Raw genomic sequence first — 25794 nt, 5'->3', positions numbered from 1 at the left:
CCCCTCCACGTCACTTCGCGGCGAGGCGAGCACGTGGGGCGGGGAGACCTTATAAATCTCCCTCTCCCTGCGCGGCCGTGATGTTATCTGCTGGCACCCGTCCCCTCCTCGCAGGGAGAGCCGAGGGGCCGGGGGCGGCGGGCGGGGGGCGCCGGGCGGAGCGCTAGATCCGCCGGGAGCTGCGCGCCGCGCCGCCGGGGCCCAGCCCCAGCCCCGTCGGGGGAAGGCCGGGGGAAAGCGGCGCTGCCCTGCGGCCAGCCCCGGGCGGCCGCTCCGCGCCTGCGATCCGCGGGAGGCTGTCGGGGCGGCGGCGCTGCCTCGCTGACTGCGGCGTGGGGTTGGCGTTTCGGAAGGAGGAGGAAGAGGAGGGAGCTGGAAAAAGCTCTGCAGCGCGCAGCGGCCCGGGCGGGGGTGGGTCGGTGCATGCAGCGCGGGGCGCACGCAGCAGCCTGCGGGACGCGGCCGGACGGAGGATCGCCGCCGCCGCCGCCACCGCTCGCTGCCGCCGCGGGGGCAAGGCGCCGCCGCGGGGCCGGGGCCGCTGCTGCCGCCGCCGCCGCCGCCGCCTGCCGCTCCGCCCGGCCGCGGGGGCCGGGGCTCGGCGCAGCCGGGCGCACACGTGCGCGCCTCTGCCGGCGCCGCCGCGGGGGCTGAGCGCCGCCGGGCGCGGGGCGGTGCCGCTGCCCGCCGGGAGCCGCCGGGCGCCGCGGGCGCACGGCGGGGCTCAGCGCCGCGCCGGCACCCTCTCCCCCGCCGGCTGCGGCAGCGCCCTGTAATAGCCATCACTGCTTCTTCTCCCCCTCCTTTTTTTTTTCCTCCCCCCCCCCCCCCCCTTCAATTTTTGGCTTTCCAGCCTGCTCCGCCAGCGCGCTGAGAACAGTCTCTCTTCCATTTACTTGATTTGCAGGTTTGTTTTATCTGTTTAGGGGTTTTTTCCTCCCCTTTTTTGCTGTCCGGCTCACTCCACCCCCGAATTTTATCTAGTTGTAGCAACTTGCTTCTTTTGGTTTTTTTTATTATTGGTATTTTTTTCACTGACGCCTCCCGTGCGTTTTTCGATTGCAAGTCGTCCTTGCAGTCCAGTTTTTAACTGCATTTTGTCTGCAGATCTTCCCTTTGTTTGCACACATCCCCTTTTTATTTTTTAATTTTTTTTCGTTGTTGTTGTTCGTTGTTAAAGTCACTCTTTTTTTGGGGGGCGCTGTATTTAAACACTTAAAATGCACTGCTATCTCCTGAGCGTGTTTCTCACCGTGGATCTGGCCACCGTGGCTTTCAGCCTGTCTACCTGCAGCACCCTCGACATGGATCAGTTTATGCGCAAGAGGATCGAGGCGATCCGGGGGCAGATCTTGAGCAAACTGAAGCTCACCAGCCCCCCGGACGAGTACCCCGAGCCCGAGGACGTGCCCCCGGAGGTCATCTCCATCTACAACAGCACCAGGGACCTGCTGCAAGAGAAAGCCAACCACAGAGCCGCCACTTGCGAAAGGGAGAGGAGCGACGAGGAGTATTATGCCAAAGAAGTTTACAAAATAGACATGCAGCCTTTTTACCCGGAAAGTAAGTCCTCTGTGTTTGTGCATGTGTGTGTAATTTCGCCCCCGAGGCTTGGCAGTGCCCAGCACCTTCAAATACCAGCCCCATGCATCATAATCTGCCGCCTTTGCTCGGTTTGCTCTTATCCTCAGCATCTCTTAGGTGGTGGCTTCTAGGGTTTCGTTTAGGTGGCGGGGTATACGTATGCCTGGGTGGGTGGGTTGGGGGGGTCAGCTGTCCCCCCAGGCTCGCGAGGTTTCCGATCCCCTTTGAAGTCACCCACGAGTCCCTAAAGGTGCCTCTGCTTTCCACCAACACGTACCTGAGCAAAGCTCCCCCCCGCCCAGGATCCCGCTCCCTCCCCAGCACTGGGTTTAGCTCCCCCGCAGCCCCGTGTGCAGCCTCCAAAAAGAGCCAATATCTTTCCACTGCTGTTGTTTCCCTTGGAGTGTCTGGATCGGGCAGCTTTCCATCTCTCCATAACTGAAAAGAAAAGGAGGTCTTTAAAAAAAAAAAAAAAAAAAAAGTCACCGGCTCCTCTTCTGTCTGTGCCCCTCCAGAACATTGTCCCGCAGACCGCTATTCAGGTTGGTGCTCAGAGAGGACAGAGACACAGACATCCTCCCTCCTCTTCCCACTTTAACTAGCCTCCCGTTTCAGTTCACGGGCGCTTTCATTTCAGGTACAGAAAAAGTTTTCCCTTCTGGGTAGCCTCGGTTCTTGGAACCTGTCTCAGCCCGTCTGCCTTTTGCTGTTTTTAATGACCTTCTGGTGATCCATGCCACGTTTTGCACCAAAAGAAAAAAAAGGGTACAAATGCTCTGTGCTGACCAAATCCGCTTAGAATGATTAATAATCATAACGACGTGCCTTTTTGTTTTGGTAGTGAAGTTTAAGTGTATAGAAAAAAAAAAAGAAAAAGCACCGCGCTCCCTTAAAAGAATCTAGATCATCATCATACCGAGGAAAGTGAAATACCAGAAGCAGAAAATAACTTCACCGCTCGCATATCCAAAACCTAGTCCCTACTCTTTTCATTTAGCTCGCTTTTCCCTCTCTTCCCTCCCCCGCCACTTGATGCCCTATATACTGGCTCTCTGTTTTTGAAAAGCACATACCTCTTGCTTAAATAGATAATGCAGCCATCTTGGTAACTTTATCCTAGAGTTTCTAATTGCATTTTCCCCTTATTTATTTTTAGTTTAGCAAGTTGTAGCTTTGGGGCTTGCTCTGTCTTGCATGTGATAGTCCTAGGATGCCAGCCAAGGTATCTGCACCCCACGCTCGGTGCAGCTGCCTCCCTTTCTTCCTTTATTCTTAAATGACAGCATCAGGTACAGGACATCCTGGCAGTTAGAGCCATTTTATTACTGTAATAATGGCACCATCCGTAATAGCCATGATAAATACACTCCACCCTCGTTACCCTTGGGGAAGAAATACTTTTTTTTTTTTTTTTTTTTTTTTAAATACATATTTGGAGCCAAGTGGGTATGAGCGGAGAGGTTCAGTATAATTCATAGCCATAGTGAGAACACAGAAATCCTGCCTTTTTTTCATGTTGGTATACTGTAGTATTTTCCTGGTGGTTTTGGTGGAAGTCAGCACTTTGTTTTGAGACCTATCAGATCATGCCCTGAGGAGGGGAGTGAGCACCTATGGGCAAAGGTTAGGAAGACCGACAGCAGTGCCTTGGCTTGTGGAGTTGACCCTGTAACAGAGGGTCTCTGAGAATTGTAAAATGCATCCATCCTGAGCGCATCTGTCCTTTTTCCTCGCATGAGCAAACTACAAAGAACCGATAGTCCAAAATGCAGCCGCATGCTTTCCAGAAAATTAAAATATCTGTGGTGTGTGACTTGGATGGTGTTGACAAAAGAGGACCTATTTTTAAAATGCTGTCAGAGGCCAGATTTGTACTGAAGTATCGATAGAGGTTTTGGAAGAGCAAAGGAGATTGCAGGTATCTACCAACAGAGTGCATCAGACGTTTGGGATCGGAGAGGGCCAGTTAGCAGCAGATCCAGTACTACTGTGCAAGGGCTGTCGCTAACATCGGAGTAAGTAGGTTAACTGTTTTTCCACTGCTCTCTAGTTATGCTGGATGGAGCGAACCTCTCCAAAAAAGACAGAAAGGAAGAAATCGCTCCACCATATTTTAAAGGAAGAAATTGAAAGCGCAGCTCTGGCAGCCGCAGGCGCTTTCTCCTAGACTGTCTGGAGGTGAATTTTTTTAACTCTACGGTTTCTGCTGTGTCAGAAGGAGGCAGGAGGGAGAAGGGGATCAGTGTGAATGCACTGGAGGTCAAAAGCTGCTGGAAGGCAGGCATGGGAAAGATCAGTGGTTCAGTTTTTACCACAAGTTGTTAGCGTTCAGTAACTGACTACAACCCAAGTATTACAAATATGCTCTAATTATACTCATAGTCAGCAATATATCACTACAGATCGCTGATAGGTCTTTGTGGGGCATTTTGTAAAGTTCAGACTAAATATTTTTAGCAATGAGGAGATTTAAAAGGAAAACTATAAGAGATATTGTATATACCCTAAGGCATATTTTGTCTTAAATATTATCCTTGGCCAACTGTACTGTATAAATACAGTAAATATGAATAGAACTGGCAAGATGCCAATCTCCTGGGATGAATTTTAGTCAAGAAGGTATTTATGGGATATAAATAATACTGTGTCAACATTTAAAGAAGGGATCTGATTAGTTTTGAATTTATTCATATTAATCTTTTCACATGCTGTTAGTTTAAGGCTCAAAGTAAAGTTATGCTAAGGTTTACTGATAGTTTGCACTGAGGAAGTAAGGGGGCATCTGGCATCTGGCTTGACAGTCCACTTGAGGTTAAAGACACATCAAGTCAGAATACATGTGGAAATTCAGCGAGTCAGGGACTGCCAGACCCAAAAACAACAGATGTGAAAAGTAGTGGCGGAAAAAAAATACTACAAAGAGGTTTGGAAAAACCAAAAAGCTTTTGTCTGTCAAGCATGCCTGCCTGCGTTGTGCTCACGACAGCATGGATTAGATACTGAAAGTTTGAAACTCTCCTAAGTCCAGTTGGCAGTCGGAAATCGAGTTGTTTTACGGAGCGGTTTAAAGACGGAGGTGGGATATGGAAGCAGAGCACAACATCAGAGAGAGTTCTTGTGAATTCTGTGCCTAGGTGAAGTTACCTGAGTAGATGCTTAATACTGATTTCTGTGAAAGCTGGATCATGTTAGAAGTTTATTACTTATCAGTTCTTCATTGATTATCTAGGGCCTGATACTTAGGCTAGTTATTTATTTGAGGCTGGGTGATAATCACCATTGCACTGATAATAAACAGAAATCTAATGCCAGCACAGTTAAGGATTGCGAATTGTAATACTAATGCATAACCGGGATACTCGAGAGAAACAGGCAACACATGTATGTGGGGGCTGGGGCCCAGTTCTGTCATCTTCAATCATGGCAATTTTTATCACAGTCAATGAACTAGTCGGTACTGATGGCTTAGGGCTAATGCAGGTAAATTTTTACGTTTTCTGCATTCTTGGAGATGGGTCTGTAAGTACTCAGTAGCCTAAGAAATCACAGTTCTTCTGGGTTTGGGCCTGGTTTTGCTTGGGATTTAAACTACGTTAGTATGAAGGAGCATCCACAGGTTCCAGCCTGCGCTGGGTGGTAGGATTAGTCTTCTCAGGAGCTCTGTACGATGAATATTGCTTTACATAGACCGTCGTTCTGCTGAATATTCGCCTCATGAAAGACACATTATAAACTGGCTGGGCACAATGACATGCTTCTACTTTATCAACAAGGACTCGATTTACCAGCAATTATACATATGTGGGCTCCTTGTCTTCAGGGTACCAGAATTACTCGTGCAGGAGCAGCCGTGCTCCATGTCTGCCGGCACTGACTGCATCATTACCAGGATGTTAACAGCTACGGCTGCGTGGCTCGCGTGTGTTTGCATTTAGCAGAACATAGAACTTAATCTTTCAGGATTTTCTATGTTGTTAATGATATGGAAACAGTCTCAGAAGGAATACCTTATTTTAAAACCTTCTGGCTATGCTGGCCCTATGCTCGTGCTCTGGAGCACCTCTTGTAGGAGGCGTTTGCCGGTCTTACTCTCTGGTTTGCAGAGCAGACCTGAAGTAATGCGAGGGCTTCCCTGAGGAGAGACGTGGGAGGAACAGTTCCTTGCTCCTTGTTCATGAATGGCACTTACTGCAGTCTTCCTAGGTGGTGATGAAAAAATGCAGGAAATTGCAAATGGCTTTAAAAAGGGGCAGGGTAATTTTCTGGGCAGTAGTCCTCTACATATTAAGAGGGATAATAAAATAACATGCTCTGGTGCACTAACCGAGAGCAGCTGAAATCAAAGAGAGCTCTCTTCTTCCACTCCCACTCATATGGAGCAGATGGTGGGGTGCACCACGTGTGTTTCCTGCCTGCCTTCTGAATCACCAGCAACTTGCTGTAAGCAGGGTGCCAAGCTTGGAGAGGAGGAGGTCCACAAGCTGATCTGGCACGGTACGTGGTGCCTGCGTTTCTTCCAGAGGATGAAACCTACAGAAAAGCAAAACACCAATGACCCTCCTCTTTAACGCTGCAAGGTGAGAAGACCTGCAAGACAGAAACGTAGGGCTATATTCCCGAGTCCTTTCCATAACCCTCCTTGAGTTTATCTCTGGTGTCTGTTTTAAAGAGGCCCTTTCACTCTACTTTGGTGAGTGAAAAGGTTAGATGTGCATCACTGCCCCTGCCGCTCCCCACCCCCCAGCCCGCTGGCAGTGTGAATGTTTTACAGTCCTAGAGACGCATACGGAAATGTGCCCTTGTCTTCTGCTCATGGCTGGAGATGTGCAGGGAGTGCCCAGAGCTTATGCCACTCTTGCTGGCTCCACTTAATTGCAGGACTGCGTGTGAGTAGGTGATTGTGCGAAGAAAGCAGAGCATCATCTTCATTAGCCGCTGGTTTTAGCCTTGCTCATCCTTGGTGCACTGCGTGAGAGCAGTAGCGGTCATCAGGATGGCTGTGTTACTTTGAAGTTACTACTTCCAGCGTTTTGCTGTCAGTTTGAGATTCCTGCCTGCACCAGAGCTGAGCAAAAAGATGAATGAGAACTCCTGGCTGTCGTCGTCAGTGAGCTTCTTCAGCACGGTTCTGAAACGTGCGGAGCTTCACACACATGAATGGACTCATTAACATTAAGGCTCTGTGTATGCCTAATTAGCTTCCTGAATTGGGGCCTGGTTTATGGTGCATTTGCAGGGATCAACAAAGCCAGACAGTTCAAATCCCTCTTGCTGTGTTGAAATCTGTCATTTGGGCATCAGGGCCCAGTGAGAAGGAAATGCTTTACAGGATTTTTTAGAGAGGAAAGTAGAGGCTCTTCAGTACTCTCGTGATCCCGAAGAAGGCTGACCCTGTTGGGCAGCTGGCTTCTTTTGCCTTTGCAGTGTCTGTGCTAGACTGCTCCTGTATTACAGATAAAGAGAGGAACCCCAGGGTATGGTGACAAAATGAGTCATGAGTGAAGACACACAAATGTTTCCGTTCCTGTTGTGAAACCACATGCTGCACGTTTTCAAGCAGGCAGTTTTTAGCTTGAGGATGGTATGCTCCCCAGGTATTATTTAATGTAATACTGTGTTATGGATGTTTCTGCTGATCTGTTTAGACTAAAAAGTTTGGTTTGGTCGTTTGTTTAGGGAAAGTTTGCATCCTGCCTTCAACCACGGGCTGTTGGTTGTTTCCCTTTCAATCTGTGATGTGGACTAGTAGGTGCCTAGCTCCAGAATCGCCGTCGGTTGGCTTCCTGTAGTAGTCTATCTGAAGCAGCTATGTTTCTTCTTAAAACAGCTCCCCCGCGCTTGTCCTTGCTGTCCTTGCTGCTGTTAAGTGATTGCAGCTGGGCACCCAACTGTACAAGACATACAGCTGCAAGGTGTAGAGGAGAAACTCAAAGATTTGTCTGTGACAAGAGGCTGAGGAGTTGAAAAACAACTTCGTACAAAGGGTTGTGTTTTATCTCCTTCCAGTGTGACCAGTTGTTTCTGAATTTATGAATGACTCATGAGCCTATTTAGTACTGTGGTTGTCTTAGCTCGAATGCCACAGTATCGGCCCTGGAGAAACGAAGTGCTAGACCTGGCTTCGTTAGACCTGTCTGATGGGCAGGTTTTTACATGTTTTTGGTGCTCTGCAAGTTGGTCCAGAGTAGGGAAGTTGCCTCTCTGGGTAGCATAGCATTCTCTAAACCAGCCAGGTTTTCCAAAGGGAACCACACAGTAGTTCGTGCACGCTGCTTGGAAAGCTCTTGGCTCCTTGCAGAGGAGGTCAGGTGGGATGAGTTTAGGCAGTAGTGCAGAGAGACTGCTCGTTCACTGTGGAAAGGCAGGCTCCACTGAAATACATCTTGTGTTGCCGTTTGGGTTCTCTGGCATCCACGTTTGGCTTCCAGGAGATGCTAGACCTCACAGGCATCCCTGCAGCAGATTTATGGCTGAGAGTGTGGAGAGGATCTTTAGAATATCTCTCCCTCGTTCAGGTTTTAATTTGGACAATGAGTGAGGGTTCGTTTTAATTTCATATGTGATGCTCGTTGACATATTCAGGATCTTCGTTGTAGAGCTGAGCTTTTTCCCACGGAAACCCCCTTAGGGTAGGAGCCTCTTTTTGTTGTTATATAAGACCTAGCAGTGTGATGCTGACTTTAGGTTATTATAAATAACTGTATAAAGTGTAAATGATGAGTTAACCTCATAGCTGACCCTGCTTTGAGCTGGAGATTGGATTAGATGTCCCTTCCAACATGAATTAACCTGTGATCCTCGTAATACTACATTTTAATACAAGAAAAACAATGCATTGTGTTTCAACTTCCATAGGGTGGTCTTGATTTAAGTATCACCAAATTTCTAAAGATGTGTTGTTTTTTGTCAGTCTTGGATTTGTCCCTCTGTTGTAGCTTTCTTGCACCAAAATGTTCCTGTTCTTCTCTCCCTCTGCACCCATTTTTCTTTTTCTTTTCTTGTGTGAATATTGCTTTTCAAATAAGCATGGTAGGTTGCATGAAAATAGACTACTGTGTTACGCTTCAGCAAAAGCTGTGGCATCGTTGTAGGCGAACTGAGTGGGGGAAAAAGGGAAATGTTGTGATACTGACCTTTCACTTTGCTTGTTTGGCTCCTTCCCACCATATCTAACCCACACTGCACTGACAAATACCGCATCTGTCTTGACAGGCGAATTCACAAATAACCATTCATTCATAACTTGGAGCTGCTGTAAGACTCCTTATGGGTTGCTTAATCTGACAGTTGTGCATTTGAGCAGAGACTTTGAAGAAAAGACTTTGCAGAATGACCGTAAGTTCAGTCTGACTTTGTGAAAACTAAGAGGGAGGTCTTGCGTGAAAGAGGATACTGTACTTAAGTATATGCGTGCGTGTGTGCATGCGTGCACACACGCGCATGCATATATTTAAGAGCATTAAAACATCTGTTGTTGCCAGAGCCCAAATTGGAATGTTCTGGGAAAGATAATTTAATTTTTAACTTCTGGATTCATTTCAGTGATGGTAATTTCAACACTTCCTGGGGAGAGTCTATCAGTGGTTATGTGCATCAAATGCAGCAGTAAATCTGTCATTCTTTCCATTTCAGTTTTTCAGGCTTACAACTTCGTTATTTTTCCCTGTTTGGCTGGTGTTATTATCCACTGTTTTCCCTGGCTTCATCTCTTTTAAACCCCTGCCTTGAATTTTAAAAGGCGAGCTAAGCGTGTTGAAGTTCCTTCTCTTACTTGTTTTTGTTTACGTATAGCATTTGCAATTCAGCAGCTAGTTCAGCTGAAATAGTGATGGTAACTTATCTTTACCATTGTGATGATTGAAAGATAGGAATCAGAATGTTGGTTTTCATTCCTTGGGGTGGGAAAAAAAAAAAACCAACCCACAAAAAACCCCAGCCCTGTGAGTGGACTTTGTACTCAGGAGGCTGAAAAACTAATAGATCTTAGCAGCACTGACTCTTTTGAAGTGGTCAGAGAGTACCTAGCAATCCCATACTTGATGAAGGCTTCTGCGCAATAATACTTACTAATCCTGAGCCCACAGTTGTGTTTACAGATGATCTCCAATACCCCAAATTGAACAGAGAGTAGTCCTTGCTTATTTGAGTGGGCGTTGTCCAATATGTATAAAATTACTGGTTTTTTGGGCTTTGGGCAAACAGTCATAAAGATCTTCTTTAGGACTGCTAAGATGTACGCTAGGAAGAAGAACACCTGCAGAACTTTCCATCTTCCAAGTGACGTGTAAAAACGATGCAGCAAATTTACCCTCTTCAGATGCAGCAGTGGGTTGAAATAATGGCAGAAGTGGCTGGCAGGCACAGCATGGTCGAGGTCTAGCATTCACCAGAGCCTGTGGCAGGCTGCTGCTCCTTGTCCCACCTCTGCTTGGCCCCAGAGGTGGCCCAGGTTGGCAAAGCTGAGAGACGTCTCTGCTCCCCCATGAATGTGACAGTAGAGGGGCAGCTCTGCCCTTTGCATTGCAGTTCCTGGCCTTCATGCTTTGAGGGTTTGATGCAGGAATCGATCCAGTTGACTGGATAATACCGAAACAGAGCGCTTAATGAATACCCAGTAAGCAAAATTTATGGATACCAGGGGTCAGGTCCACTGGCACATGCAGTACTGGCAGTTCATTTCTTCATCCAAATGCCTACAGGGGGTAGAGGGGATATTTGCCCTTGGGAAAGGACAAGTGATATATTGTATTCTCCAACATGATAGGACATTTTAAACTGCCTGGAGATGTGTTGGATCCATGCAGAACCTTGGTGTTCTCGTTCTCACCCAATCTCCAAGACATCCAGCCCGGTTTTCTTGGCTGTTGTAGTTGGCTCTGAGCCTCCCTGGCAGAGCAAGGGCTGTATATGTCTTGTGCCAATCACTGCTCTATACTCAAATTTTTCCTGATGCACGCTTTGGAAGTGAAGTAGCCACATTTCAACATTGAGGTATGCTGAAAGATGTCTGTACGTTTCGTTTGTTGTGCTTGTTGCGTGTTTACCTAGCGTATAATGGCACGCTATTGCAGCAGACATACATACATCTTCAGGTTTGTGAGTGAGGAACAAGTTCCAGCTTTCTTGAAAATAAATCTGCTGTTCTGATCTGGTGGTGTGATAGGAACTGAGAGGCTCCCTGCCAGGATATACAGTTTGGAAAGCAAGGGAGCTAGGCAAGCAGCTTCGTCCCAGTTAGGATGGACTCGGAACAGATTGTTGAGGGTCTGAGCTTTCTCTCCCTCTTTGAATCTGGATTCCCCCATCCCAGCTTGCATTTCTCCCCGATGCTAGGAGCCATGCATTTGGAAATTTCACATTCCCCTTGCTAATCAGGGAAGAAAAGAATCCCAAAAGGATCTAGAAAAAGAGATCTTTATGAAGGTGGCCAGAGACTGAGTTACAACAATATCATATATCTGAAGGAACTTACCTCCTTCCAAGTTGGAGTCCTATTATTTACCCACTTTATTGGGAGACTTAATTTTCTCTGGCTGGAAGTGTATTTGTTGAGGTAGAGTCTGGAAAGGAATCTGCCTCATGCACACTTGCCACAAGGCCAGCTATACATGTGATACAGTCAAACCTTTCCATTTTTCTGCCTTTTGAGAGTATGTTCCCCAGATTAAGGGCCCTGGTCCAAGGCCTGCTGAAAACACTGGAAGTCCTTCCATTGACTGCAAAAGTCTTTGGATCAAGTATTAAGTGCTGTTCCTTTGTTTCAGGGAATGGCCACATCTTCAAGATATATTGGGATGTATTACTGTAATGTGGTGCTTTCCCTTTTATTGAGTTGCCACTGGAGATGTTCTTCTGCATAAGGCTTTGCAAAAAAAAAAAAAATCACTTTTAAAAATAAACACCTTAGTAGCTTATTGATAGAAGCATTTGATGGCAGATGTCATCTGGCAACAGCATGTGGCAGCAATATGGCAAGAATTGCAGAATGCAGAGAAGGAGGCATGAGTTCATGTCCTGTACTTCTTAGGTATTCCACACCTCCCCCTGTCTAAAATAAATGACCATCTGACTGCAAAGGTCTTGGCAAATAAACATGCCATAATATATCTCTATCATCCTCCCTACAGCAAGTTTTTGTCTAGAAGCTCATCACTGCACATCCAGAGCCTTCTTATAAACATGTGCAAAATCAGACCTCAGTGCCCAGAGCTGGGAAGAATCTAAAGGCTGTGAATAAGAATGCAACAAATCTCTGTGCAGTGGACTGTAAAGAAAGGTCAGGGCTAAGCCAACAAGGTGTTTTTATGTTATCAATAAAATGTTAGAAGTCAGTTCTGAGTAGAGCTGGAGCCAGGAGGACAACTTCTGAAAGTCAATTTGCTGCATGATATAAGCTGAGTTTACAAGCTGGAAAGCCAAGTAGTTTGGGAACAGGAGCTGTGCTTATAGCATGAAGGTGCATGTGGTTTTACATAAAGCCTCTCTGACTTGATATGTCTCAAAGTGGCTCACGAAATAACGAGTTAACTTTTGAGGTACATTTTTTGCATGGATGAAAAGTTGGAGCAATTTCGTTTGAGTCAGTAAAGCCACTCCAGATTTTTCCTTGTGATGTTGAAACTGGAGTCTGTGCAGTGATTGTTTAGGCAAGCAGAACAGTCACTGTAGCTGGGGTTTTAAGCAGCACCTAAAGGAGTGGTTCCTTTGTAGCCTTTGAGAATCCCAGCCTTTTATTCAGATGAAGCCTGAGTCAGGTAAATCTTCTTTGATTAGAAATGTCCTGAATGCTGTTTTGTATCATGTTTGTACTACTACTGTATACTTTTCAAAGCCTGGGAGGACTCAGCATCTGCCACAGGTTGTTGGGTTTTTGTTTGTTTGTTTTTAAAAAAAGAAAAGAAAAAAGCTGGGTTTATATTTTATCTGTGTGGTAATTCCTATGTCCTGTTGGGATGAGATTTGATCCCAAGCCATTTGATGTGGGATATGAAACCAAAGAGCTTGGTTCTTGTTTAATCTAAGGCAATATTACAGTGTCACAGAGTATAAAGTGCCTTAATGTAATGACAGCCAGACCTGCAAGCAGATTTCTGATTGAACATGAATGTTGCCTTACAACTGAAGGAGATACTCTTCTCAGCAGGGATGAGATGTTCTTCTCAGGGTGTAACGTTCCAGGTCTGTTCATACTCATAGCTGATGACTAATTGATATCATACTGTATTTTAGAAAGGACGAGACTGTTGTTGCTGAGGAGGCTTTGAGTTATGGTAGAACGGACACTTACAGATTAAAAAAGCTGGGAGCCATCATGATGGTCTTCTGGTCTCCCTACCTGCATTTTCCAGGCCATTGAGTTTGGCTGAATTCCTTTTTGAAGGGGAGTTCAGACCATGCTTGGTAAATTATTCCAGTGATTAATTACATTCACTGGAAACAAGCATCTTGGTGTTTTAAGTTGTTTAGCTTCAAGTTCTAGCATTTGAATCTGGTTTAAACCTTCACTTGCTATTTTGAAGACCCATTATCAAATTTGTGGGCATTGTGTAGGCACCCGCAGGAGAAGGAAGTTTTGCAGACAGGAACTGATCTGGCTGAGAGCAAGCTGGCGTGGCTGCTGGAAGACCCTGCAATGAGGCAGCCAGGAGCTCAGCATGGGCTGCTTTACCCGACTTTGAGCGTGTTTCAGATCCGTAGACTGTGACCGAGCCACAGCTCTTTTAAGTTTAATATGCTGTGCTCCTTGAGATACTTCCCCCAGCCTTTTCAGTTATTCTCACGGTTTCCCTCTGAAACTCCTCTGCTTTATTCATATACTGCTGAGATTGTGGACAACAATACTGGACATGTATTTCAACAGTGGCTGTGCCGTTATCAAGTACATGGATGTTGCAGACTGCTCTAATTCAATATTACACAGTTCATGCAGCTAATTTCGGCAGTAACTTTGCCAGGAGCTCTACAAGGAGAAGTAAAAATTCATACTTGGGTAATTATCCATCAAGGTCCCCCCTCCCCAAGTCCTGTTCAGAGGTGCTGACTCTCAGGATGGAGTCCACTACTCTGTAAGTGTGGTCTAGTTTCTCTGTCCTAGAGTTGTATTTTCATATTGATTCTACGGACATTGACATCTTGCTAATTCAAGATTCAAGTCACTGTATTCGTGATGCATCTTCTTCATTATTTGTCACATCGGTATCATTATTTCATCTGCAGTTGATTAATAATGGTTTAGTTTCCTTCCAGGTGATGGATAAAAATACTAGATAGTAGAGTACAGTCAAATGAGCCTTATGGGACCTTGTTAGAAGCTTGTCTCTCAATAACGGTTTCCTGTCTACTATTGTATTTTGAGTCTCATAAAAATGCAAGGCTTTAATTCATTTACTGCCTGGCCACGTTGGTGTCCTGTTGTTACTGTTTCATAATGAAATCATTATGTAGCACCAGCTTAAATGTCTTGCAGCTACCTAAGTACATTATATTAAAACAGTTGTCTTACCAACAGGACTACTGGTGTCGCTCACTAAGATCCTGGACTAGTGGGATCTGTTTTTCTTGAGCTGATGTTGGTTATACTCCCTTAGTTCCTCTGAGCTGATTCTCATTCCTGCGCTTTGCATGTTTTTTCTGGGATCAATATAAGGCTGACTGTATATGTGAGATAAGCATGGGTTGCCCTGTTTAGGCATTGTATATTAGCAAATATGTTCTGCCTCAAATCCTTAAGATATTTTCCAGTGTTTGGGATTTATTGAAAGCCAGTTTTAGTAATTTAGGTAGTTCATTGGACAGCTCTTTAAAAAGTCTTGATGGAAGTTATCTGGTCTTGCTTGTTTTACAATGTCTGATTGTAGTAGCCATTGTTTTAAGACCTTCTGAGTTGCTGCTGGAATAAAATCATCTTTTCATCTTCTGATTGCCTGGCTTTTTTATCTACAGAGGTGTATTTCATATTTCTGTATTATTGTTTCAACAGTTTTTATCTCGTAATGGATGAATATCACTGTTAAGCTTCCTTAGTACTTAAGTAAATCTCATCTTTAAGTTTCTTGGCCATGAAGCTGGTACACCCATTTGATTTTTCTCATCTGTTATCTGCAGTTCTTATTTTCTGATGTACAGTAGTTCTTAGCAGCTATTACTTTTACTTTTGTTTGTAATATATAGTTGCATTTTTTAATTTTATCTTCTTATGATTGCATTCAGTTTCTGTCACAGACAGTTTTCTGACTTGAGTGGTCTTACTTGTTCATTGTGGAACTGTGTCATTTCTGCCTGTCCAGCAAACTAAGCGTACGTCCGTTACCCTTTCCAGTTTTCTCTGTAAACGCTTCTGTCCAATCGATTCAGCTCATCGTTGTGTTCATCTTTGTATGACTGTCTCCTTCATAATACTAAACCTGAATGTGTGCAGTTCTTTGGGACTTCCTGATTTTGTGCAGAAAATGAGGTGCTCACTTCTACCTAAGCTGTGAATCTTTCCTGTCACATCTGGGTAACCAAAGCACCTCAATTCCATCTTCAAAGTAAACCGGTACCTATATTTGGCTCCTTGAAGGTGCTCAATTGTTGAAGTGCCAGGGGCCTAAAATAAGGGGTCTCTAGAAATCAGCTGATCAGAGAGTTACCATATCTTAGCAGGAACCAGATATAAAGATGTGGCCTGACAGAGTTGGTTGCCCTTGTGCTGTCGGGAGCAGTGCCACCCACAGCTCCTAACTACAGAGGAGGAAGTAGGTGGTGATGGGTTATCTAGTGCTCGTACAGTTGGCAACTCTTCCCTCAGAGAAGCAAGGGGCCAGACACTCCAGCTGCGAGGTTAGTTCTGTTGCCAGAAACCAAAATTCTGGAAGGCAAATGTTTTTGGGTTTCTTTGCCACGTTCAATAGCACAAGACATGGGAGACTTCCAAGTCACTGACTCAGTTGGTGACTCCGTGTTGCAAAGTAGTTAGTGGAGGTGTTCTTCCTACCCCACCCAGAGGTCTGAACCCTTAACCTATAAAGAAGTTTCACTTGCATTAAGAATAGTGTAGAGGGCATGATGGATCATAACTCATCCTAGTAATTGGGACTTAGTAAAAGGACATTGGAATTAGGAATATCTATACTTAAATAATAAGAGTTGATACTCTCATTGAGTCCATTCTCTTAATACTAAACTGGAGCTAACTCTAGCAAGTATCTTCAGGGAACAATCTGGTTTTTACAAGTTACTGTATAAAAGAGAATGACCAGATATTCAACATTAGTCTTCTCTCTGATAGCCATGATTTGATAGCATGATTTGGGGCTAGTTGTACATGAAGCTCTGCAGATGAGCTCCTCCAAGCTTTGTTGTACTGTACTGTTTGTTCTGCAACTCCTAATCCCTACATGTCCATCTCTGTAGTAGTCTCTGGGCTCAGTGAGCAGCCACGTTTCCCATGCAGTCCATGAAGGGTTTTAGGGATCTTCAGAAGTGAGCTGCCTGGGAGCTTCTGAGGTCAGCTGGGGTGAAAAGTAGAGGAAGGAGTTGAAAGCTGAGCACCTCCGCATGGGCAGGCAGGTGTACATTTCCTGCACGCAGGCAGCTAGTGGCACTGACTTCTACTGGCTGGAGAGTTTTCCCGAAGAGAGGTTTACAATCTTTGTGCTTTTCTGTTGCTGATTTACACTGGACCAGGGTGTAAATAATTTTAATTGTAATTACTGTTATAAAGCAGGAAAGATTGCACGATTTTAATGTGGTTAAAAACTTTCACTTCTCTCTGTCTTTAACATTCATCTATTACCCACTGTCTTTATCTTAATCATTTAAAGATGTGTTGCCTGTGCTTTGAGTCTGTGAATCTTTTCTCTGCAATGCAAAAAAATGTGCAGTTTTCTTTTGACTTTCCTTCTCCGTTACACTTTTACTTCTTGTATAATTCCTTTTTCTTCTTTTTTTTTTCTCCCCAGAGTGAAAGGGTTGGACAATCCAACCTGCTTTTCTTGAAAATGACTTGCTTTCATTTCCTCCTCCAGCCAGGGAATAGTTTGGAAAGGCTGTTCTCTGGACCCTTGGCTGAGCAGGAGAAGGCAGCCAGCTGCGTCGCTTGCCAGGGGAACAGGAGCGCTTCCTGGCAGAGGTGGGGCGAGAGGAACAGAGCCTGTGCCGTGGGACTCGCTTTCATCTCCTCCACTCTCTGCAAGGCAGTCCTGAAATTTCCTGACCGCTTTTAAATCTTCCAGTTAGAATAGCTGAGCGGTGAGGCCCACTCATTTAAAAAAAAAAAAAAAAAAAAAAAAAAAAAGAGGAGAGAGCAACTTGCTCTTATAAATAGCAATAGATTAAAAATACTAATCTGTGCTGGGCAACCCAGTGCAGGTTTCTCTGTGTGCGATTTTGTAAGGGAAGATGGGTGCACCCACGTGCCTGACCACCATCACTATCACCTTGTATGAATCTTCTTATTGTATAATTGTCCACATAGGACTCTTCTGTTAAGAATAGGAACTAGGTCTATGGTTTATCCTGTTCAGTTATATTTAGCATATTTAGGGTTGGATGCACACTGTAATGTTCTGATTCCTGTATCTTCTCTATTTTTTTTTTCTTTTTCAAAGTTCTGGCTATGTTTGGGTTTGTGGGTTTGGTTTTGGAGCACCTGAGTGTTGCACAGTACCTGAGCCCTGTTGCTGAGGTGAAGTGTTGGGCAGGCGGAGTGCTTCAGTGTTGCATTCTGGCTTCGGGGACCTGCAGACAAGTTGCTGGCAGCAACACTGTGAATGCTTTACTTCGTGGAGTATTCTTTGAAATGAAATTTTGCAGGTTTCCTGGTAAAACCTAATTAAACTTAATTCCTTGGTCTCCATTGTTGGCGGCCTTTATCAGAAACACACGAGTGAGAAGACTTCTCTTCTAAGCCTCTGAGAAGAAGTTTGGAAACATCTATCCTCTTTCATGGTTTCATCACAGACATGTTTCAGAAGAGGTCCCAGTGTGAAAATGACTCCTGTGGAGAAGGCTTTCTGTTATTTGTCTCCAAGTCTGACATGCCTAAATCTGTCACTGTTCTCTTGCCTTCTTCCTAAGGCATTTCAGAGATATCTGGAGATGCCGTGGATTCTCATGCCACCTTCATAAGTGATATACTTCTCTGTGTCTGTACTGGTTCAGCTTTTACCGTGAACCTTGAGTGAAGTCAGCAAGTGATGAGGGGTTCCTGGCTTTGACCTAAAGTCACGACTGACAGAACCACTGGTGACAAAAGATAACTCATCTGAGGAGCTGATTGCTACACTTGCATCAACGGTGATGGGAAAACTCAAACCAGTATGAAGCCTCAGTGTCATGATGAAACTTCTCTCATCCTCCCATGCAGTTTTCCAAGGTGGAAGAAACAATTTGTTTGACATGTGGAAGAGGCTTTGTTTTATTTGCTTTTGTGGAAGTCTGGGCATGGTGAGATGAGCTTTACAGACTTCTAGTTTGGATTGTTGCAATTCATGCTCCTCAGGTTGGATGCAAAAATTGCTGGTGGCTGACTTGGCTAAAAGCGGCCCATACTACCAAGAGCAAATACATCATGTGTGCTGTGCAAATGGCATTTGCTCCTTCAGAGTCTTTCTGGTAAGAATTCATGTTTCTGACTGGGAGTTGGAAAGCCTGTGAGAGCCTGGGATCCTTCTGCCTTAGAGACTTTATTAACCTCAAGTAAATACCAAAATACCCATCTTACTTTTAGCGTTATGAAGCAGTGGTACCATTTTTGGGTGCTGACAGCTAAGCAGGTAGGCATGAGAACTCTTAGTTCAAGGGCATTGACAGCTATTCTGTGTTGTTTATAATTTTTTCATCACTTTTGAGAAGGAACTTTAAACTTTTATTGATGTCACCAAAGAAAAAAATCTACGTGAAAGCAGTCTTGTTCTTCTATGCCAGAAAAATTGAAAAAAGAGAAAGAAGTTCACTCTGGACATTCTTCCCCCCTGCCCCCCCCCCTTCATCTTATTGAGAGGTGCTAAGTAAAACATCCATGGGTAGGAACAGTCCAGCTGGGGAGGCTGTAACTGCCTGCATTTAGTGAGTCAGGGCTCTCCACAGCTCCTGTAACAGAGATCCTTTTCTTTGCTCCCATTCTGGTCCTGCTAGTGCATCAGCCAACTTTTACCCCGTATTGCAGCTGCTGACAGAGAGGTTTTCTGATGTGTGGAGCCAAGGGCCAACCACAATTTGTCCATGTATTTACAGGGATCATTTCACTCCAGTAGAAGCACAGCCAAGTATTTCTTGATAGAAACATGCTGCATCCATCTAACAACACTATCCAATTGAGGCAAAGTGAAGAATGCCGTAGTATTTGTATTACAGTAGTTGCTCAAGCCCCAGTGAGAGATCAGGACCCTGTTGCGTGAGGCGCTGTTCATCTCGCAGTACTTTTCCCAGTCGTACAGACCTTCCCATCTAAACTGACAAGTCAGATAATGATGCTCTGTGGTATAATCAGTTACACTGCAAAAGGCATGTGTGCTCAAAACCAGAGACTTTCATGTGATCTTAAATATTTCTTCATGTGATAGTGTTCATCATCTCGCGGCTGCGCTAGTCCAGCATGCTTATCTAGGAAGTGATCATACATGAGAAATGGAGAAACTTCATGTGTCATTCAGTGCTACTGGTGGTTTTTTTGTTTTGGTTTGGGTTTTTTTTGCAGGGCCAGACATTAATCTTGGCCTTACAGCCCCAATAACTATTATTTCTCATCAGCAGCATGGTGAGTCTGAAAAGAGAAATTAGAGTCAAGAGGATATTTTCCCAGAAGATTACAACAGTTACAATGGAGGTCAAACTTTTGGCTTCAGCTGTTGGACTGTTTCGCTTTAAACTTGAAATGCACATCACTGAAAGCAGCAAGTTCAAAGTTGAGCATGAAATAATGCCAAAGACTAAGAAAAAATAAAAGCGTATCATAGTAATTTTACTAAAACTTCGCGATCACTCTTCACACTGAATATAACTTTTCAAGCAATATAACAAGCAATCCTAAGATAATGAATCACCAGTGGAGGAAAGCACTGTACAACATAGCATCCTAGTTTGGGGAATTCAAGACCAGGGGATGGAGTATCAGTTATAGTTATTTACTGTGTTGTTTTAAGCATGAACTTGATACTAATGCTACAGATAACTTATTATACTTGCAGTATTATACATTTCAAATATCCTGGTATAAATTTCTTTAACACAAGGCTTATCTCTTTTAACTTAAGGAGCTGTTATGGTTTATTAGCTAGTTGCAGGATAGTTGCGACAGACTTCCAATTACATTACCCAGGAAACAGAATGCTTCAAAAAAACATTGTAAATTTTTAAGTTAATCTGTCTGTATGTCTGTAATTAATAGCATGTAGAAATCATTCCCACAGGAAGGGTTTTAGAAGCCTGTCGCTCAGTCTGGCTGCAGTGGGACCTTTCTGTGCAGGGCAGCTTCAGCTCCGTGCTCCCAGCTGTTATTACCTTGCTGCGTACTGAGCACAGCTCTGGCAGGCTGGAGGGCAGGTCTGTTGATGTTAGTAGAGTTCATGTATTGATCTGCACCCTCTGGGACCTGACCTAATGACATATGTTCTGGAATTACTTTGTATATATACATCTGATGCATATAGGTATCAGTAGATGTGTTCATAAAGCTTGTTCAGGAAGGCGAGCTGTTTGCCAACAGCCAGTTATCACAGAAGAAACATGGAGCTGGAGGGACTTCAAGAGGCTGCTCCATTGGTCCTGCATTAGAAGAGGGTGTAGACTGTAGCCATGATACCCCAGATAGGTATTTGTGTAACCTTTTCTTAAAGGCTTCCAGTCACCACCACACCCTCCCTGTGCAACCTATTCCAGTGCATCATCGTTATCCTTGATGTCTAAAGGTTTTCGTGATACCTAGCACAAACCTTCCTTGCTGCAGCTCAGAACTACTCATGATTTATCCATCATGGACATGGAAAATGGATCGTTCCCCTGCTTTTTGTGGCAAGTGTTTACGTATCTGAAGGTTGTTTTTATGTAACACCTTCAGTAGTCTCTTTTGGCCGAGCAACCCAAATTTACTCGTTAGTCTGTGTTTTATAGCTCTGTAGAAATCTCATTCCTCTGCAGTACCTAGTTGGGTAGATGCTTCTATTGTAACTAGGAACCACTGATAACTGCTTTCTCAGGGCAGTTTTCCAGTCTTGCAGCCTACCTACTGTATTTTTTTGTCTAGACCATATCTCCCTCATTTGCTAATGGGCGTGTCAGTGTCCAAACTTACTGAAGTCAAGATAAATGCCATCTGTGGCTTCTCCTCTGTTCACAAAGCTTATTATCCAGTCCTGAAGGCACTTCAGGTTGTTTGGACACTAATTGCTTCTGACAAGCCCATGTGAGCTGTTACTCAACTCCTTGTTTTCTTCCAGGTGCTAACAAATAGTTTGTTTGAATATTTTTCCACTCTTGTTCTGTCTTTAATTCCTCACTACTTCTTATTCCCCTTACACCACCCACCCCCCCCCCACACACACCCCTCCACCCCCTTTTTTTAATAGATAGCATAGGTTGTTCTATTCCAACCTTCTGGTACTACGTACCTGACACTATATTTAAAACTATCTTTTCTTATATGTAAGTATAATTGCTACTAGAAGCAATAAGGAACAGTAAAGTAGATAAGGAGTAATGTATTAATTTGTGGCAGATCTTTTCAAAAGTTTAGGTAAGTATAGGAAAATGTGCAGGTGTCCACAGTCCTTTGCATCCAAGGCTGTGCATTAGACCTGCATTGCTTGTATAAGAAAGGTAGAAGAATGGAGAGAGGGACTGAATGCATCTGTGTGTGGGTCTCTGCCTCTAATCATGGTCTGTGTCTGGGGTTTTTTACATGGTGCTGTGGCCCTTGTTCACCAACTGGTCAATTAATTGGTTTGTAGCTTGCTACATACTTGGAGAAATGAGACAGACCTTGGGAATTCCTTCTGTCAAAATATATTGCAAACAGTGAACTGACTTGCTGGCTGTATGTGAAAGTCGCTTGCCAAATTTGAACAGTGTCACAATCGTACTTTTTTTTTGTTTGTTTTAAAAATCAGTCCGAGGGATGATGAGTAGCATTCTGTAGTATCTTTTACTCAGGGGTCTCCACAGATGCCTGCAGGAGGCTATCAAATGAGAAGAATAGAGCTCAGCTCTGACCCTCCCCATCTTGCATTATTATTGTTGTTCCTTTTTTCAGATGGAATTAGGATTTGATGCCCTTTCAAAAAATGGGAACTATGAAAAGAATGGAGAAATAACTTCTAAGCATTTTCTCTCAGGCCTCTATATTGAAATAACCAAATGAATTAAGAAGTAACTTTTTCATACTCTTTTCAAGAAATCAAAACAAAGCCGTATCATCTTTCTGACTGAGTGTACAACATTGGCTATGTTTGCTATTCCAGAGCATACAATTGATATTTATGAGAAACATAATATTCTGGGTTCTTTGGGCTTTGTTTCTTTGGATAGGGACTACTCAAGTTTCATGCCAGGACAGTGCCTGGCCCAGGTCTCCAGGACAGTGGTGCTTCGTCTCCTCCGATTATTAGTGATTTCTGAGCATCATTTTTTCCAGTGGCCTATATTTGATCCCATGGATTATGTTACTTTGTACATGAGCTCATTTTTTTTACCTTTCCTCTGTCTTCCATTTTGCTTCAAGTCTCAGTGGCTCCCTTGCTGTATCCAGGTGTCCTTCCCTCCACCCTTGGGGTAGCTGGCAAGGGAGAAGAGGACATTATGTGTTTGCAGTGCTTTAAGCAAGTGGTGCCACAGTTTAACCAGAGATGTAGTTTATCTTAAGTAGGTGCTGTTCACCTAATAGTTAGATTAGCACTTTGGTAACTTATTTTCAAAATGAACTATATGTTCATGAGCTGGGTCCTTAGCTGCCAAAACTTCAAGCAGTTGTGTCCACTGCAGGGGGAACTGCCCTGATTTATTCCAGCTGAGCTGAGAGCAGAGTCTGCTTCTGATGTGCTTGCATTATATTCCTTTTAATTCCTTTTGGAAGTCAACTGTAAAGTTTTAATTTTTATAGGGGGCAAATCTGGAAGGTAGGTGTGCCATATTTAGTCTCCCCAATTTGCCTGTGCATTTTGAAGATACCTTCATTGTGAATTCTGAAGTTTCACCTCTGAAATGTGGAGCTTTTCCTTTTGACAGTAGGTCAGCCTTGGGTTGGGTAGAGCTAGAGTAGTCCTGAAGCATACTGTGTTTTGAGTAAATATGTACGATATTTCACTGTCGTGTTCTTTTGTATCAGTGTTTAGAAGGACTCTGCCTCCAGGGTATGCAAGCAGTACTTCAAACAAAACACCCAACTCAACAACAAACTCTCTGGACAGTTCCCTGTTTCACAACCCACTTCCCAGTGTGATGTTCCCTCTGAATGTGGTTCTTAAGAAGCTTAAGTATCCTGTGTAATTTGTGCCAGTGTCATATGACTAAAGCAGTAAAGACTATTTCTGGAGCCCTACTTCTGTAGGCACAGGTCAGCTGAATACCTGCAGAGCCCCACCAGTAGGAAGTATGACTAATAATGCATGTAGAGCAGAAAATTTAAAACTTGCTGGGAAGAGCCACCATAGTTTTCATGCTCCTTTGAACTAATGTGTTTTCAAATCGTTCTTTAGGTTATTCTGAGAAGCCACTGATGCATTCCTAGTCTGTTTTGATCTTTAAGAAAAGCAGACGTTGACTCTGTAATTGCTATCCATATTCATTATCGCAGTCATGGTGTTGTATGATGTAATTTGTGGAGCTCTTTCACTGAATGTGGTCTCTGTCTGGAGTCTGCGTTAGTTTTGGATCCTTCTGAATCATAAATGGTCAGAACATCTTTTTCTAATATTCAGTTGGATATCATCTTGTTAGTCTGAAATATATATTCTTTTATATTTTGATTTCTTCATGTGCATATGTGTGTGTGTGTTTGTATGCATGCCTCTTTCTCTAATGAACTTTGTCTCAAACATCTATGCGTGCCCAAAAAAGCAGAAAGTAAGTTGCCTGCAAATATGAAGCCAATTTTTTTTGCAATTATTGCAAAAATTGTAAAACAAAATAGGTGAAACTTCAGGTAGAGGTAAAGGATTGGAATTAATTGAGCAAAAATCACCATTAAAAATAGCAGGCAAAAAGTCATCTGTTGTTGAGCTTGGGTGTAGTTCCATTGTCTTGGCAGTACTGTGAGCCTGCTCGTGGTGTGTATCTGTACCCCTGTGGCTCAGGCACCTCTTGTGCAGAGCTGTCCTGCACCATGGTTTTGTTATTGTGTTGCCTCCTTCAGTGTGTGATAAAACTCGCCAATAAAAAGGAATCAGAAACTCAGTCTTGGTGATGTGTATCTAAAAGCCAATCCTCTGCAGATCAATCTGAAGCAGGTGGCCACACTCGGAGTGATTGGTATTCATAGTGTCTCGGGGAAAGACATTTATCTTGTGCTTTGGAAAATCCAACTGAATCCATCTAGCTGTTTTATTTGGACACAGGAAAACTAGTCTAACCTTGTAAACCTGAACACTCAGCTATGAATAGCACAGACAAGAACTGAGTGCCCACTATGGTATGAACTTGTGCCATTTCCTCATGTGGTAACCTGTCACAAGGAGGGACCACACTATAAAATAAGTCACGTGTCTGTAATGCCCTGTGTTACGTTATGTATTGCGAAAACAGAGTACATACCTGCAGCAGCAGCTATCGCAGTGAACAGTACCATTCTGTTTGTTCTCCTTATTCCCCAACTCGCCTCTTCCATTCCAGACACTAGAAGGTTAAAATAAAGAAGTGCATATATTGTAACAAAAAACTTAATCCTTTTTCAATCTGTATATGATTTTACTCCAGACAAGGCAACTTTCCAGATTTACATTAACCAATATTTGAAATGGGATGGTTTTAAAACTCGGAAAGTTGTCTAGGACATCTTACTATGTTAGCCTGAAATGTTTCAGAAAAATGATCTTTTTCTTCTTCTTTTTTCTTTTTTCTTTTTTTTTTTTTAAGAATATCGGAAATAGCAAAGTTTTGTAATAGCAGTAACAAATACTAGAACTTGAAAAGCTCAGACTCTTGACTATAGTTTTTTTGGCAATACATTTTTTTATTTATTTTTTTTTAAATCGTATCACTGTTCTGAAGCGAGCTGGGGAGGCTCTCACTTGCTCACAATGGCATTATTTACTCACTCTTAATGTGCTTGGACCAGTAAAGGTTGGAGACCACGATTCAGATCAGACTGGAAAAGGGTGGGTTTGAGTAAAAAGTAGACTGTTGGAATAAATCACTTCTAGTCATTGGTATCTAGAACATTTCTAGCATTGGGTTAAAAAAAGAAGTTCAAATGGAACAACAGGGTCTGAGAAGCAATGGTCTTCCCACATCTTGCCACTAGTCAGAGGTTCTTGCGTAAGTGCCTGTGCCAAGTATTGCTGTCTTTTCAGATTCAAAGGGATTTTGCTTGTTTCTACTTTGTATTTTGAGAGGTAAAACCTGCATTTTGTCTAGGGCAGTGCAGTTCCAGATCTGGTAACAAGGAGAGACTGAAGTGGAGCCATTAGTTAACGATATTCTATGTTTCTCTCATGTCTAATATTGAGCTGAGATCTATCTATTGCCTTGGCCATCTCTCCTTCACAACAGGAGAAGGTGGGAATCTTTTTGCCCTTCCCTGCTGGTGGCTGTGGCAGACAATGGCAAGATACTGTCCTCTGTACACATGGCAATCTCTCTTTACCTTCCAGTAGGGTCTCATTACCTGTGAGCAGTTTGGGTGGCCAGGCTTAATGGTAAAAGGATTCTTCAGCTGGTGGTTTAATGTATGGGGTTTTTTTAGTATTCTGTTTAGCCTTACTGCGGCTGTCCTACAGGCATGTCATTATGGAGTAGTCCTCTTTTTCTTAGCTTCAGTAGAGTCATGCAGTCCTCACATGTGAGGAGGAGAGTGGGCTTTCATGTTTCTGAGGATTAGATTAGCAAGGCATAACTTTCTGTCTCGAGGTGTGTGAGCACCATATAGCCTATATGTAGATTAGTAAAGTTGTATTTGAGGTAAACTTTCTATCAATGAGTAAGATGACTTTTGTTATTAAAACTACCTCTCAGAGGAAATATTGGACACCTCTGCTTTCCGTTTATTGTGTAGATATCTTAGTTGGGTCGTCTTTGCTC

General features: G+C 43.7%; 1 protein-coding gene across 2 annotated transcripts in view; it reads left to right on the top strand.

The window, feature by feature from the left end:
* The first annotated feature begins 898 nt into the window (after nucleotides 1-898).
* The window catches only part of TGFB2 (transforming growth factor beta 2), a 66388-nt gene continuing 41492 nt past the window's right edge, over nucleotides 899-25794 (top strand). Inside the window, exons 1-2 of one of the 2 annotated variants that reach the window (XM_050894424.1) lie at nucleotides 899-1567; nucleotides 11591-11611. In XM_050894424.1, the coding sequence (XP_050750381.1) occupies nucleotides 1221-1567; nucleotides 11591-11611 (368 nt within the window). In that variant the 5' untranslated portion in view covers nucleotides 899-1220. The remainder of the gene's footprint in view (nucleotides 1568-11590; nucleotides 11612-25794) is intronic. The other variant, XM_050894425.1, reaches the window with a different exon arrangement.

The sequence above is a fragment of the Gymnogyps californianus genome, chromosome 3 (assembly GCF_018139145.2).
Source record: "Gymnogyps californianus isolate 813 chromosome 3, ASM1813914v2, whole genome shotgun sequence".
Taxonomy (NCBI): domain Eukaryota; kingdom Metazoa; phylum Chordata; class Aves; order Accipitriformes; family Cathartidae; genus Gymnogyps; species Gymnogyps californianus.
The sequence above is the reverse complement of the archived record's forward strand: the minus strand, read 5'-3'. Positions and strand labels throughout refer to the sequence as shown.